Source organism: Bombina bombina, chromosome 4 (assembly GCF_027579735.1).
Source record: "Bombina bombina isolate aBomBom1 chromosome 4, aBomBom1.pri, whole genome shotgun sequence".
In the NCBI taxonomy this organism is placed as follows: Eukaryota; Metazoa; Chordata; class Amphibia; order Anura; family Bombinatoridae; genus Bombina; species Bombina bombina.
The window spans coordinates 316,741,297-316,756,446 of NC_069502.1; the positions used below are offsets into that span (position 1 = coordinate 316,741,297).

At 40.3% G+C, this 15,150-nt stretch overlaps 1 protein-coding gene across 1 annotated transcript in view; it reads right to left on the reverse strand.

Annotated features, from left to right (window-relative positions):
• ERICH6 (glutamate rich 6) overlaps window positions 1-15,150 on the reverse strand; it is a 310,411-nt gene that overhangs the window by 14,229 nt on the left and 281,032 nt on the right. Inside the window, exon 10 of the mRNA XM_053711724.1 lies at window positions 4,755-4,992. Coding sequence (XP_053567699.1) covers window positions 4,755-4,992 — 238 coding nt within the window. The remainder of the gene's footprint in view (window positions 1-4,754; window positions 4,993-15,150) is intronic.

A 15,150-nucleotide genomic window follows, 5' to 3' on the forward strand; every position in this document is an offset into this window, starting at 1 on the left:
GAACTCTTTTCTATGTTCACCTTCCACCCGTGAGATCTGAGAAAAGCCAACACAATGTCCGTGTGGGCCCTTGCTTTGGAAAGAGACAACGCTTGGATTAGGATGTCGTCTAGATAAGGTGCTACAGCGATGACCCTCGGCCTTAGGACCGCTAGAAGGGACAGTAGCACCTTTGTGAAAATTCTGGGAGCGGTGGCTAAACCGAATGGAAGAGCCACGAACTGGTAATGATTGTCCAGAAAAGCGAACCTCAGGAACTGATGATGAGTTTTGTGGATTGGGATATGCAGATATGCATCCATTAGATCCACGGTAGTCAAATATTGACCCTGCTGGATTGTCGGCAAGATTGTCCGAATGGTTTCCATTTTGAAGGATGGAACTCTGAGGAACTTGTTTAATATCTTTAAATCCAGAATTGGCCTGAAAGTTCCCTCTTTTTTGGGAACCACAAACAGGTTTGAGTAAAAACCTAGACCTTGTTCCCCGGAGGGGACTGGGTTTATCACTCCCATCTTTGATAGGTCTCTTACACAATGTAAGAATGCCTGTTTCTTTATCTGGTCTGAAGATAAGCGAGACAGGTGGAATCTTCCCTTTGGAGGAAGTCCCTTGAAGTCTAGTAGGTATCCCTTGGAGACTATCTCTAGTGCACAGGGATCCAAAACATCTCTTGCCCAAGCCTGAGCGAAGAGAGATAGTCTGCCCCCTACCAGATCCGGTCCCGGATCGGGGGCTACCCCTTCATGCTGTCTTGGTAGCAGCAGCAGGTTTCTTGGTCTGTTTACCCTTATTCCAGCCTTGCATGGGCTTCCAAGCGGGTTTGGGCTGGGCCGCGTTACCTTCTTGTCTAGCGGCAGTGGAGTTATTAGCCGGTCCGTTCCTGAAATTGCGAAAGGAACGAAAATTAGACTTGTTCTTAGCCTTAAAAGGCCTATCCTGTGGGAGGGCATGGCCCTTACCCCCAGTGATGTCTGAAATAATTTCCTTCAATTCCGGCCCAAAAAGGGTCTTACCCTTGAAAGGAATATTAAGTAACAGTCTTGGACGACACATCTGCCGACCAGGATTTTAGCCAAAGCGCCCTCCGCGCTACTATAGCAAAACCTGAGTTTTTCGCCGCCAATTTCGTTATTTGAAAAGCAACATCCAATATAAAGGAATTAGCTAACTTTAATGCATGAATTCTGTCCATGACTTCTTCATAGGAAGTCTCTTTCTGGAGCGACCTTTCTAGTTCCTCGAACCAAAAGGACGCTGCTGAAGTGACAGTAATAACACACGTAGCTGGTTGAAGGATGAACCCTTGCTGAACAAAAATCTTTTTAAGCAATCCTTCCAATTTTTTATCCATAGGATTTTTGAAAGCGCAGCTGTCCTCTATAGGAATAGTTGTGCGTTTCGCTAGTGTTGAAACAGCTCCCTCAACCTTCGGGACCGTCTGCCATGCGTCCCTTCTAGGGTCTATTATGGGAAACATTTTCTTAAATATAGGAGGTGGGGCAAAGGGTACACCTGGCTTCTCCCACTCCTTATCCACTATGCTCGCTACCCTCTTGGGTATTGGAAAAGCATCGTCGTGCACTGGGACCTCTAAAAATTTGTCCAATTTGCACAACTTCTCTGGTACTACCATAGAATCACAGTCATCCAGAGTAGCTAATACTTCCTTAAGCAAAGCGCGGAGATGTTCTAGCTTAAACTTAAATGCTACTATATCAGGTTCTGCCTGTTGAGAAATTTTTCCTGAGTCTGATATTTCACCCTCAGACAGCCCTTCCCTCACAGCCAATTCTGATTGATGTGAGGGTAAAATAGATAAGGCATCGTCAGCGTCTGATTGTTCATCCTTTTTATCTGTATTTAAAACTGAGCAATCACGCTTTCTCTGAAATGCTGGCAGTTTGGATAAAAGATTTGCTATAGAATTATCCACTACTGCTGTTAATTGTTGCATAGAAATAAGCACTGGCGCGCTAGGTGTCGCCTGCGCGGGCAAAGCTGGTGTAGACACAGAAGGAGAGGATGTAGAACTATCCCCACTACCTTCATTAGATAAATCATCTTGGGCAACATTATAAAATGTAACAGAGCTGTCCTTATTTTGTTTGGACGCTATGGCACAATCATCACAAACACTCGAAGGGGGAACCACATTTGTCTCTACACACACAGAACATAGGTTATCTGATGGCCCAGACATGTTAAACAGATTTAGGCAGGCAAACAATGCAATAAAAACGATTTTAAACAAAAACGTTACTGTCTCTTTAAATAATAAAATGACACACTTTATTTCTGAATGTTCAAAAAACTATGAAGGCAATATCCGATTTTTATGAAATTTGGACCCCAGTGTCTTAATGCTTATAAAGTATTGCACAGCAAATATGGAGACTCTATCTCTTAAAACAAGCAAACCGGAGCTAATTGTTGGATTTAACCGTTTTTATACACCACAATCCCTGCTACAGCATTGCTGTAGCTTTTACCTTCCTTAGGGGTCAACCATCCACAGAAATAAGCCTTCTGGAGTCACTTTCTGAGCCACAGGACACTCTCACATGAGACTGCATGCACTGCCTTGAAAATCAACTGCGCAGCTGAAGTGCCAAAATGAGGCCTCCTCCCTCAGTACACTAGAGTGAAGGGGCCTTCCTGACTAGATTTAGGTGTCTAAAACAAGCCAGATCAATAAAAAACGTCCCCAAGTGTATATGAGCTCATAAAACATTTCATATGCCATGATATTGAAAAAAAACCAATCGATTTGGCCCCTAACAGTGTCTACCAGCATAAAATTCAAAAAGGGGAAGCCTGTTATCTTTTTTGCTGAGGTGAAAGAAAAATGGCTTACCGTTTTCCCTGAGGGGAAAAATGACTGTCATCTAGCATTAGCCTGTGTTGTTAGGAGACTAGTCATACCTGAAGCAGATGAGTCTGCAAGCTGTTACCCCCAACTGAAGTTCTCTAGTTTCAACAGTCCTGCGTGGTAACAGCAATGGATTTTAGTTACTTGTGCTAAAATCATAGCCCTCTTAAACAGAAATCTTCATCACTTTTCTGTTGTAGAGTAAATAGTACAAGCCAGCACTATTTTAAAATAACAAACTCTTGATAGAAGAAATAAAAAACTACAACTAACACCACAAACTCCTCGCCATCCCCGTGGAGATGCTACTTGTTCAGAGCGGCAAGGAGAATGACTGGGGGGCGGAGCCAGAGGGGGAGCTATATGGACAGCTCTTGCTGTGTGCTCTCCTTGCCTTTCCCTGTGGGGGAGAATATTTCCCACAAGTAATGGATGACGCCGTGGACCGGACACACCAATGTTGGAGAAAAAAGCACGCGTAGCTAACGCACCCCTTTGGCCGCCAAACTCTAAATCTAGCCGTTAGGGTTTTATTTTACAGGTAAGTATTTAGTTTTAAATAGGATTAATTTAGTTAATTGTAGTTTTTATTTAGATTTATTTAAATTATCTTTAAATTAGGAGGTGTTAGGATTAGGGTTAGACTTAGGTTTAGGGGTTAATAAATGTAATATAGTGGCGGCGACGTTGGGGGCAGGAGATTAGGGGTTAATCAATTTAATGTAGGTGGCGGCGGTGTAGGGGGTTCAGATTAGGGGTTAAACATTTTAATTAGTTGCGGCGGGGTCCGGGAGCGGCGGTTTAGGGGTTAAACATTTTATTTAGTTGCGGCGCCGTCCGGGAGAGGCGGTTTATGGGTTAATACATATAATGTAGGTGGCGGTGGGCTCCGGGACCGGCGGTTTAGGGGTTAATATATTTATTCCAGTTGCGGTGTGCTCCGGGAGCAGCGGTTTCAGGGTTAATAAATTTATTAGAGTTGCAGTGGGCTCCGGGAGCGGTGATTTAGGGGTTAATAACTTTATTTAGGTGCGGTGGGCTCTGGGAGCGGCGGTATAGGGGGTAAAACATTATAGTATAGTGTGGGTGCTTAGTGACAGGGTACCAAGAATGCTGCGAATAAGCCGATAAGCAGCGAGATCGATGACTGTTAGTTAACAATAGTCCGCTGCTCATTGCACCGTACTTGGTGCGCGGCTTATTGACAGCTTTCTTGATAATTTTGGCGAACGTATTCAGGTCCGCAGCAGCGATGTTAGGCGAGCGTATTGGTGTCGTCGAATGCAAGAAAGTAGATGGCTTGATAAGTAGGGGCCAATATCTTAATATAATTTTCAATTACCTCTCCATCTGCTAAATTGACAATAATGCTGACACTACTCACCTCTGATGGAATATTATCTAAAGGCACTGCACCCTATCAATGTGATGGTGGAACTGTTTGCTGTGTTTATTAAAACACCTCTCCATCTGCTGTTATATATTTCAAATGACGACTTTTGATATTGTGCAAATCAACATGAGTAGAAAAGTGCTTTTTAATGTGAAACATATGAAATACGGTAAGCAAAAAGTTGACCTCTTTACCATCAGTACAATTATATTAAGTAATGCAGACCATTTGCATATCTAAACAAAGAAGGTAACTATTTCCATAGAAATGCTCAGCAAACATTACTACTAGTGGAAGAGGTGATTCTGGGTAATGGTATGCAAATTAGCATCACAATTTGTACCTTCTTGCTTCTAAAATCCATTTTAACCCCAGAGCCCCTCATAACACTGCAATGTTTCTACAGAGTCTTCTAATGCACAGCGGGGACAGACTAACAAGCGTTTCAGACACTCTTTCTCTTGCGGTATACAATAAATATATAAATACCTGTTTTGTTTGACTTTTACTTCCAATATTAAATTTAGCTTGCTTGCCCATTGCCAAGAAAGTGACTAATATTTTCTCTTTTGACAGAATCCTGACACCAACTTGGTTGTTCAAGGATATGAAGATTGGTTTGAAAAGAACAGAGTTATTTGAAAATGCATCATTTTTCCATTTCCATCTTTTTATTCTTCTGCCTGTGAGGTCCAAGTACTGTCCGCCCACTGGGTTTATATTTATCCTGATGATTTAAAAGGAATAGAAAAAAAAGTCAGTAGAAATGATCTAACAGCATATACAGTGAAATTAGAAAAGACATTGTGAATCATTAAAAAAGACATGGAAATGATGTACAGCAGAAAGAAAGTGTTAACTACATAACAGATTTTTTTTTCTTTCAAGTAAGCGTGCAGGAGCTATTTTAGATAATAAAAAAAAAAATCTCACTACACATTTAAAGCTATATTAAACATCTAGGCCTCCATTACATATGCAGCGTCGCCCGCAAAATCCTACGGCGCCAGATTTTACGCGATTTTGGTATTACATATATGGCGTAGCATACAAGTTATGCGCATATATTTCATCCGTCGCTCGCAATTATTACTCCCATTGGCTAACATGGGACTGCGTCGTAAATCGGTATCCAATATCCAGCGCAAGGACTTATGTGGCAAAAATGGAGAAATCTTACTCCATTTTTACCTCGCCATAAAAGGCAGCTGTAGCAGGCCTTGCGCTGAGTATGGGAGCACCGTAACTCCCGAAAATGCCTGCAAAAATAAACTAACACCTAACGCATGCGCAATGTCAATCTACCTGTCAACCGCAATCCCTCACCGCAATAACTAATAAAGTCTATTAACCCCTAAACCGCCATGGCCCACAACGCAATAAACCTAACCCCTAACCTAACCCCCCCTAAATAAACTAAAATTAGCTAATTCACAAAATACTAAAGTTACCATTAAATATAAAAAAAATTACAATACTTCTAAAATAAAAATAAACTAAGTATAAATTAAAGGGGTAGTCTAATCCAAATTCAGGAGTAGACTGTCCCTTTAAGCAAGAATTACAGATTGCGGATATAGGGGTTTTATGTGTCGGGCTTATTTTTGGGAGACGTGTTAGACTTTTAAGGAAAATTTGTTATTTTCTTTACTTTTCTTAGGCGCCGGCAGTTTCTAAAGTGCCGTAAGTCACTAGCGACTCCAGAAATTTCAATTTACGCTCATTTCTGGACATTGCTAGTTTATCCGACTTACAGCACTTTATGAACTGCCGGCGGGGTTTATGTAATACCCCGATGTGTGAGGTGAAATTACGGACAGCGCAGGTTCTCACGCTTGCGCCGAAACCTGCGCCGTATATTTGATCGTGCCCCTAGATTGTAAGGCCTAGATTTGGAGTTTGGCGTTAGCCGTGAAAACCAGAGTTAGAGGCTCCTAACGCTGGTTTTAGGCTAACTCCGGTATTTGGAGTCACTCAAAAAAGGGTCTAACGCTCACTTTTCAGCCGCGACTTTTCCATACCGCAGATCCCCTTACGTCAATTGCGTATCCTATCTTTTCAATGGGATCTTTCTAACTCCGGTATTTAGAGTCGTGTCTGAAGTGAGCGTTAGAAATCTAACGACAAAACTCCAGCCGCAGAAAAAAGTCAGTAGTTAAGAGCTTTTTGGGCCCAAGCCGGTTCATAAAGCTCTTAACTACTGTACTCTAAAGTACACTAACACCCATAAACTACCTATGTACCCCTAAACCGAGGCCCCCCCACATCGCCGACACTCGAATACATTTTTTTAACCCCTAATCTGCCGACCACCACCTACGTTATACTTATGTACCCCTAATCTGCTGCCCCTAACACCGCCGACCCCTGTATTATATTTATTAACCCCTAATCTGCCCCCCACAACGTCGCCGCCAGCTACCTACAATAATTAACCCCTAATATGCCGACCGCAAAGCGCCGCCACCTACATTATAGCTATGTACCCCTAATCTGCTGCCCCTAACACCGCCGACCCCTATATTATATTTATTAACCCCTAATCTGCCCTCCACAACGTCGCCTCCACCTGCCTACACTTATTAACCCCTAATCTGCCGAGTGGACCGCACCGCTACTATAATAAAGTTATTAACCCCTAATCCGCTTCACTAACCCTATAATAAATAGTATTAACCCCTAATCTGCCCTCCCTAACATCGCCGACACCTAACTTCAATTATTAACCCCTAATCTGCCGACTGGAGCTCACCGCTATTCTAATAAATGTATTAACCCCTAAAGCTAAGTCTAACCCTAACACCCCCCTAAATTAAATATAATTTACATCTAACGAAATTAATTATCTCTTATTAAATAAATTATTCCTATTTAAAGCTAAATACTTACCTGTAAAATAAATCCTAATATAGCTACAATATAAATTATAATTACATTGTAGCTATTTTAGGATTAATATTTATTTTACAGGCAACTTTGTAATTATTTTAACCATGTACAATAGCTATTAAATAGTTAAGAACTATTTAATAGTTACCTAGTTAAAATAATTACAAAATTACCTGTAAAATAAATCCTAACCTAAGTTAGAATTAAACCTAACACTATACTATCATTAAATTAATTAAATAAAATACCTACAATTACCTACAATTAAACCTAACACTACACTATCAATAAATAAATTAAATACAATTGCTACAAATAACTACAATGAAATAAACTAACTAAAGTACAAAAAATAAAAAAGAACTAAGTTACAAAAAATAAAAAAATATTTACAAACATAAGAAAAATATTACAACAATTTTAAACTAATTACACCTACTCTAAGCCCCCTAATAAAATAACAAAGACCCCCAAAATAAAAAATGCCCTACCCTATTCTAAATTACTAAAGTTCAAAGCTCTTTTACCTTACCAGCCCTGAACAGGGCCCTTTGCGGGGCATGCCCCAAGAAGTTCAGCTCTTTTGCCTGTAAAAAAAAACATACAATACCCCCCCCCAACATTACAACCCACCACCCACATACCCCTAATCTAACCCAAACCCCTCTTAAATAAACCTAACACTAAGCCCCTGAAGATCATCCTACCTTGTCTTCACCTCACCAGGTATCACCGATCGGTCCTGGCTCCAAAATTTTCATCCAACCCAAGCGGGGGCTGGCGATCCATCATCCGGTGGCTGAAGAGGTCCAGAAGAGGCTCCAAAGTCTTCATCCTATCCGGGAAGAAGAGGTGATCCGGACCGGCAACCATCTTGATCCAAGCGGCATCTTCTATCTTCATCCGATGATGACCGGCTTCATCTTGAAGACCTCCACCGCGGACCCATCTTCTTCCGGCGACGTCCAACTGAAGAATGACGGTTCCTTTAAGGGACGTCATCCAAGATGGCGTCCCTCGAATTCCGATTGGCTGATAGGATTCTATCAGCCAATCGGAATTAAGGTAGGAATATTCTGATTGGCTGATGGAATACATTTATTAGAATAGCGGTGAGCTCCAGTCGGCAGATTAGGGGTTAATAATTGAAGTTAGGTGTCGGCGATGTTAGGGAGCGCAGATTAGGGGTTAATACTATTTATTATAGGGTTAGTGAGGCGGATTAGGGGTTAATAACTTTATTATAGTAGCGCTCAGGTCCGGTCGGCAGATTAGGGGTTAATAAGTGTAGGCAGGTGGAGGCGACGTTGTGGGGGGCAGATTAGGGGTTAATAAATATAATATAGGGGTCGGCGATGTTAGGGCAGCAGATTAGGGGTACATAGGGATAATTTTTATGGAGCGGCAGATTAGGGGTTAATAATAATATGCAGGGGTCAGCGATAGCGGGGGCGGCAGATTAGGGGTTAATAAGTGTAAGGTTAGGGGTGTTTAGACTCGGGGTACATGTTAGAGTGTTAGGTGCAGACGTAGGAAGTGTTTCCGCATAGCCAAACAATGGGGCTGCGTTAGGAGCTGAACGCGGCTTTTTTGCAGGTGTTAGGTTTTTTTTCAGCTCAAACAGCCCCATTGTTTCCTATGGGGGAATCGTGCACGAGCACGTTTTTGAGGCTGGCCGCTTGCGTAAGCTACTCTGGTATCGAGAGTTGAAGCTGCGTTAAATATGCTCTACGCTCCTTTTTTGGAGCCTAACGCAGCCTTTATGTGGACTCTCAATACCAAAGTTATTTTTATGGTGCGGCCAGAAAAAAGCCGGCGTTAGCTTTTCGGGTTGTTACCGACAAAACTCCAAATCTAGCCATAAGTTCCCAGGAGAATAGGGCCCTCAATTCCCCCTGTATTTGTCTGTAAAATGTTGTCTTTTATTGTATTGTTTCTCCGTTGTACTTTTATCTTTGTAGCCATGGGCAGCGCTGCGGAATCTGTTGGCACTTTATAAATAAAGAATAAAAAAAAGTAAGACACTGTGATATAAAATGTTGAATTGTGAGTAAAAAAACTTTGAAATATACTTTCATTACTAGTTTTGCATAACCAACACAGTTATATTAATACACTTGTTACATCTGTGATTATCTTGTATCTAAGCCTCTGCAAACTGCCCCCTTATTTTAGCTCTTTTGACAGACTTGCATTTTAGCCAATCAGTGCTGACTCCAAGGTAACTCTGATCACAGAGTTATCTATATAGCACACATGAACTAACACACTCTAGTGGTGAAAAACTGTCAAAATGCATTCAGAAAAGAGTCGGCCTTTAATGTCTACGAAGTTAGCATATGAACCTCCTAGGTTTAACTTCCAACTAAGAATACCAAGAGAACAAAGCACAATTGATGATAAAAGTAAATTGGAAAGTTATTTAAAATGACATGCCCTATCTGAATAATGAAAGTTTATTTTGGACTGTCCCTTTTTTAAGTAACTATCTAACACACAAGCTTGTTTGAACAGTATATTTTATTAGCCTGATTTACATATATCCATAATTGTCCAAAGAAGAAGAGATAGAAAAGTTGAAACAAGTTCAAATATGGTGGCATCTATTAGTTTATAGAAACTAAAGTACTTTATAGAAACTAAACCTTTACACTTATATCTTCGATATTTAAACAAATAATCTAATTGTAAAAAATACATTACATATTATTCTAAGGTTAATCTTTGCTTTAAATATTTAATTACTTCTAGTATTTATTCACTGTTAATATCTCTTTAAGCTATTAGATGGTGGCATATTAGGATGCACAGTACTGCAGCCATAGCTAAAGAACACTCGGTAATAAACCTGACGTTTGACTGTACACTGTAATAATATTTTTGAATGATATTTCCTGTAATTATTTTGATTGACAATCCCTACAAACCCCACAGGAAATTAAATGGCAATGTGATGTAAAGAAAACAGCTCAGATGCCATATGTGGTTCCTAAAAAATTAATTATTTACAGTATCAAGATCGTAAGCTATTTTTGTGGCAATATATAGTTTATATTTTAAAAAGGAGGTGTTAAAGGGCCACTAAACCCAAAATCTTTCTTTTATGATTCAGATAGAACATTCCAATTTAAACATTACAATTTACTTCTATTATTTATTTTGCTTCATTTTTTAGATATCCTTATTTGAAGAAAAAGCAATGCACATGGGTAAGCCAATCACATGAGGCTTCTATGTGCAGCAAACAATCAGCAGCTACTGAGCATATCTAGATATGCTTTTCAGCAAGAAATGTCAAGAGAATAAAACAAATTATATAATAGAAGTAAATTAGAAAGATGTTTAAAATTGCATTCTCTTTCTAAATCATTAAATAAAAAAATGTGGGTTTCATATCCCTTCAAGAACTTAGGAGTTAACATTTTTTTTTAGTATTGGTTAAGCACTAGGGGCTGATGACTCAGGTGAGATGATCTAAAATGATTCTTCAGCACTTGCAGATTTTACTTCTCCAAAGGGAGTTCCCTGCATTTCTGTACGTGAGGGAGAGAAAAGCCGAGTGCAATATAACACTGCATGACATGACAGTTCTGCTGCATTTATACTTTGTGCTTTGTATTCTATATTACTTTATACTACCGGTTACATTTTATTACATTTAAACTTTGCACTTTCTATTTTGTATACAGCAGCGTATTTTGGATTGTGATTTTACAAATAGTGATTACGATTTCATAGTTTCTGTGTAACGTTAACAAATTAGGATCATCCTTTGTATATTTATGTTTATCTTTTACAATTTACATTGAACTTTACATTTCTTCTAATTAAAATAAAGCTGAGAAACTGTCCGCTTCAGTTTCCCACATTGCTTCATTAATTTCTATGGGCCAGATAATTAAAGATTCTCTAATTTGGAGAGAAATTATCATGCAGACTTCACAGGGTCTGAACTCACTGAAGTTTTTAAGAAAAAGGGGGGGGGGGGACTTGAAAGTCCCAGAGAAGAGAAATGCCTTCCATGGAAAGTAATAAATCTCTCTGCAATACAGAATTTCACAACGGAGAGAGAAGGTAACTGGAGAAATAAAGAAATAAAGGTTCAGTTTTCATCAATTACATACGGCTAGATTTAGAGTTTGGCGTTAGCCGTCAAAACCAGCGTTAGAGGCTCCTAACGCTGGTTTTGGGCTATCGCTGGTATTTAGAGTCATGTAGGTAAGGGTCTAACGCTCACTTTCCAGCCGCAACTTTTCCATACCGCAGATCCCCTTACGTCGTTTGCGTATCCTATCTTTTCAATGGGATCTTTCTAACGCCGGTATTTAGAGTCTTGGCTGAAGTGAGCTTTAGAAATCTAACGACAAAACTCCAGCCGCATAAAAAAGTCAGTCGTTAAGAGCTTTTTGGGCTAACGCCGGTTTATAAATCTCTTAACTACTGTGCTCTAAAGTACACTAACACCCATAAACTACCTATGTACCCCTAAACCGAGGCCCCCCCACATCGCCGCCACTCTATTAAAAATTTTTAACCCCTAATCTGCCGACCGCACACCGCCGCCACCTACGTTATCCCTATGTACCCCTAATCTGCTGTCCCTAATACTGCCGACACCTACATAATATTTATTAACCCCTAATCTGCCGCCCCCAAAGTCGCCTCCACCTACCTACACTTATTAACCCCTAATCTGCTGAACGGACCTCACCGCTACTATAATAAATGTATTAACCCCTAATCCGCCTCACTCCCGCCTCAATAACCCTATAATAAATAGTATTAACCCCTAATCTGCCCTCCCTAACATCGCCGCCACCTAACTTCAAGCATTAACCCCTAATCTGCCGACCGTACCTCACCGCTACTATAATACATTTTTTAACCCCTAAAGCTAATTCTAACCCTAACCCTAACACCCCCCTAAATTAAATATAATTTAAATCTAACTAAATAAATTAACTCTTATTAAATAAATTATTCCTATTTAAAGCTAAATACTTACCTGTAAAATAAACCCTAATATATCTACAACATAAATTATAATTATATTGTAGCTATTTTAGGATTAATATTTATTTTACAGGCAACTTTGTATTTATTTTAACCAGGTACAATAGCTATTAAATAGTTAATAACTATTTAATAGTTACCTAGTTAAAATAATTACAAAATGACCTGTAAAATAAATCCTAACCTAAGTTACAATTAAACCTAACACTACACTATCAATAAATTAATTAAATAAAATACCTACAATTATCTACAATTAAATCTAACACTACACTATCAATAAATTAATTAAATACAATACCTACAAATAAATACAGGGAGTGCAGAATTATTAGGCAAGTTGTATTTTTGAGGATTAATTTTATTATTGAACAACAACCATGTTCTCAATGAACCCAAAAAACTCATTAATATCAAAGCTGAATATTTTTGGAAGTAGTTTTTAGTTTGTTTTTAGTTTTAGCTATTTTAGGGGGATATCTGTGTGTGCAGGTGACTATTACTGTGCATAATTATTAGGCAACTTAACAAAAAACAAATATATACCCATTTCAATTATTTATTTTTAACAGTGAAACCAATATAACATCTCAACATTTACAAATATACATTTCTGACATTCAAAAACAAAACAAAAACAAATCAGTGACCAATATAGCCACCTTTCTTTGCAAGGACACTCAAAAGCCTGCCATCCATGGATTCTGTCAGTGTTTTGATCTGTTCACCATCAACATTGCGTGCAGCAGCAACCACAGCCTCCCAGACACTGTTCAGAGAGGTGTACTGTTTTCCCTCCTTGTAAATCTCACATTTGATGATGGACCACAGGTTCTCAATGGGGTTCAGATCAGGTGAACAAGGAGGCCATGTCATTAGATTTTCTTCTTTTATACCCTTTCTTGCCAGCCACGCTGTGGAGTACTTGGACGCGTGTGATGGAGCATTGTCCTGCATGAAAATCATGGTTTTCTTGAAGGATGCAGACTTCTTCCTGTACCACCGCTTGAAGAAGGTGTCTTCCAGAAACTGGCAGTAGGACTGGGAGTTGAGCTTGACTCCATCCTCAACCCGAAAAGGCCCCACAAGCTCATCTTTGATGATACCAGCCCAAACCAGTACTCCACCTCCACCTTGCTGGCGTCTGAGTCGGACTGGAGCTCTCTGCCCTTTACCAATCCAGCCACGGGCCCATCCATCTGGCCCATCAAGACTCACTCTCATTTCATCAGTCCATAAAACCTTAGAAAAATCAGTCTTGAGATATTTCTTGGCCCAGTCTTGACGTTTCAGCTTGTGTGTCTTGTTCAGTGGTGGTCGTCTTTCAGCCTTTCTTACATTGGCCATGTCTCTGAGTATTGCACACCTTGTGCTTTTGGGCACTCCAGTGATGTTGCAGCTCTGAAATATGGCCAAACTGGTGGCAAGTGGCATCTTGACAGCTGCACGCTTGACTTTTCTCAGTTCATGGGCAGTTATTTTGCGCCTTGGTTTTTCCACACGCTTCTTGCGACCCTGTTGACTATTTTGAATGAAACGCTTGATTGTTCGATGATCACGCTTCAGAAGCTTTGCAATTTTAAGAGTGCTGCATCCCTCTGCAAGATATCTCACTATTTTTGACTTTTCTGAGCCTGTCAAGTCCTTCTTTTGAACCATTTTGCCAAAGGAAAGGAAGTTGCCTAATAATTATGCACACCTGATATAGGGTGTTGATGTCATTAGACCACACCCCTTCTCATTACAGAGATGCACATCACCTAATATGCTTAATTGGTAGTAGGCTTTCGAGCCTATACAGCTTGGAGTAAGACAACATGCATAAAGAGGATGATGTGGTCAAAATACTCATTTGCCTAATAATTCTGCACTCCCTGTACAATGAAATAAACTAACTAAAGTACAAAAAATTAAAAAATATTTACAAATGGGGGGCGGAGCTAGCCAGCCATCGATGCAGCAGTGCTTTTGAAGAGCTCCTGAGAGAAAAAGTTTTTAAACTGGCAAAAAGTGATCTATATAGACCTGAAAGGCTATTACTAAGCACAGAGTAGTACCCTCAGCCTGGACACTCGAATTCAGCTTGCAAACCGCAAAGTTTTGGAAGTCGGAATCCGATCCGGACCTGAGCTCCAGAAGAAAACTAGGAGAGTCCGGGGCTGCGGCCTACTCCGGACCGGAAAGTTGCACCGGAGGCCTTCAAACATCACTGAGGCCATAATACCGGCCACGACTAAGATACACAGTGAACAATTACCCCCAATTAATCAACAGGAACTGCTGCAATCAATGTAAAAGGAAAGCAGGAAAAAACGGGATTTGGCGCGAACCGCCATTTTCAAGGTACGCATTTAAGCACTCTCTGACATCTTAACACACAAATACTTTCTGGACATCTGGGACATTATAAGAGACTAGCTGGGGGTATGTAAGACATTACATTCAGCTGCAATTAAGCAAAGAGAGAGACCTGAAAACGCCTCACAAGTCTGCAGCATACCACATACATTATTACTTGCTCCCAGGCTGCACTAATTTTAGAGCTGAGCATACAACTTGGGCACTAGCTTTAACGCAATATCTCTCCTAGTAGAGGAGGGGGGGAAAAAAAAAGTCATCGGAAGCTAGCCTGCAACCTGGAGCAGTCTGGAACTGTCTTTGCCTGCCTTCACCAGCTACACTACACTGTTAATTACTTGTGATAAAATAGCACTCCCTTCTCACCCCTTTCCTGCCAGTTAGCCTGCTGGTGGGTCATATCCAAAATCCCCTGCCCGTGATGGTCCTGTGAGGACAGACTCCCCAGGGGAGGTGAGTGCTAACTGAAAATTAACTGAACCCAGAAAATAGAGACTTTCTATACTTTTTCCTGGATGATCTACATCACATAAATGGACTCTAGATAGGGTGATTTAATACTTATAAGGGCTGATTCCACCCGCTGCTCTCTCATCCTTTAGCCCGCAGCAACTGAGGCGACAGG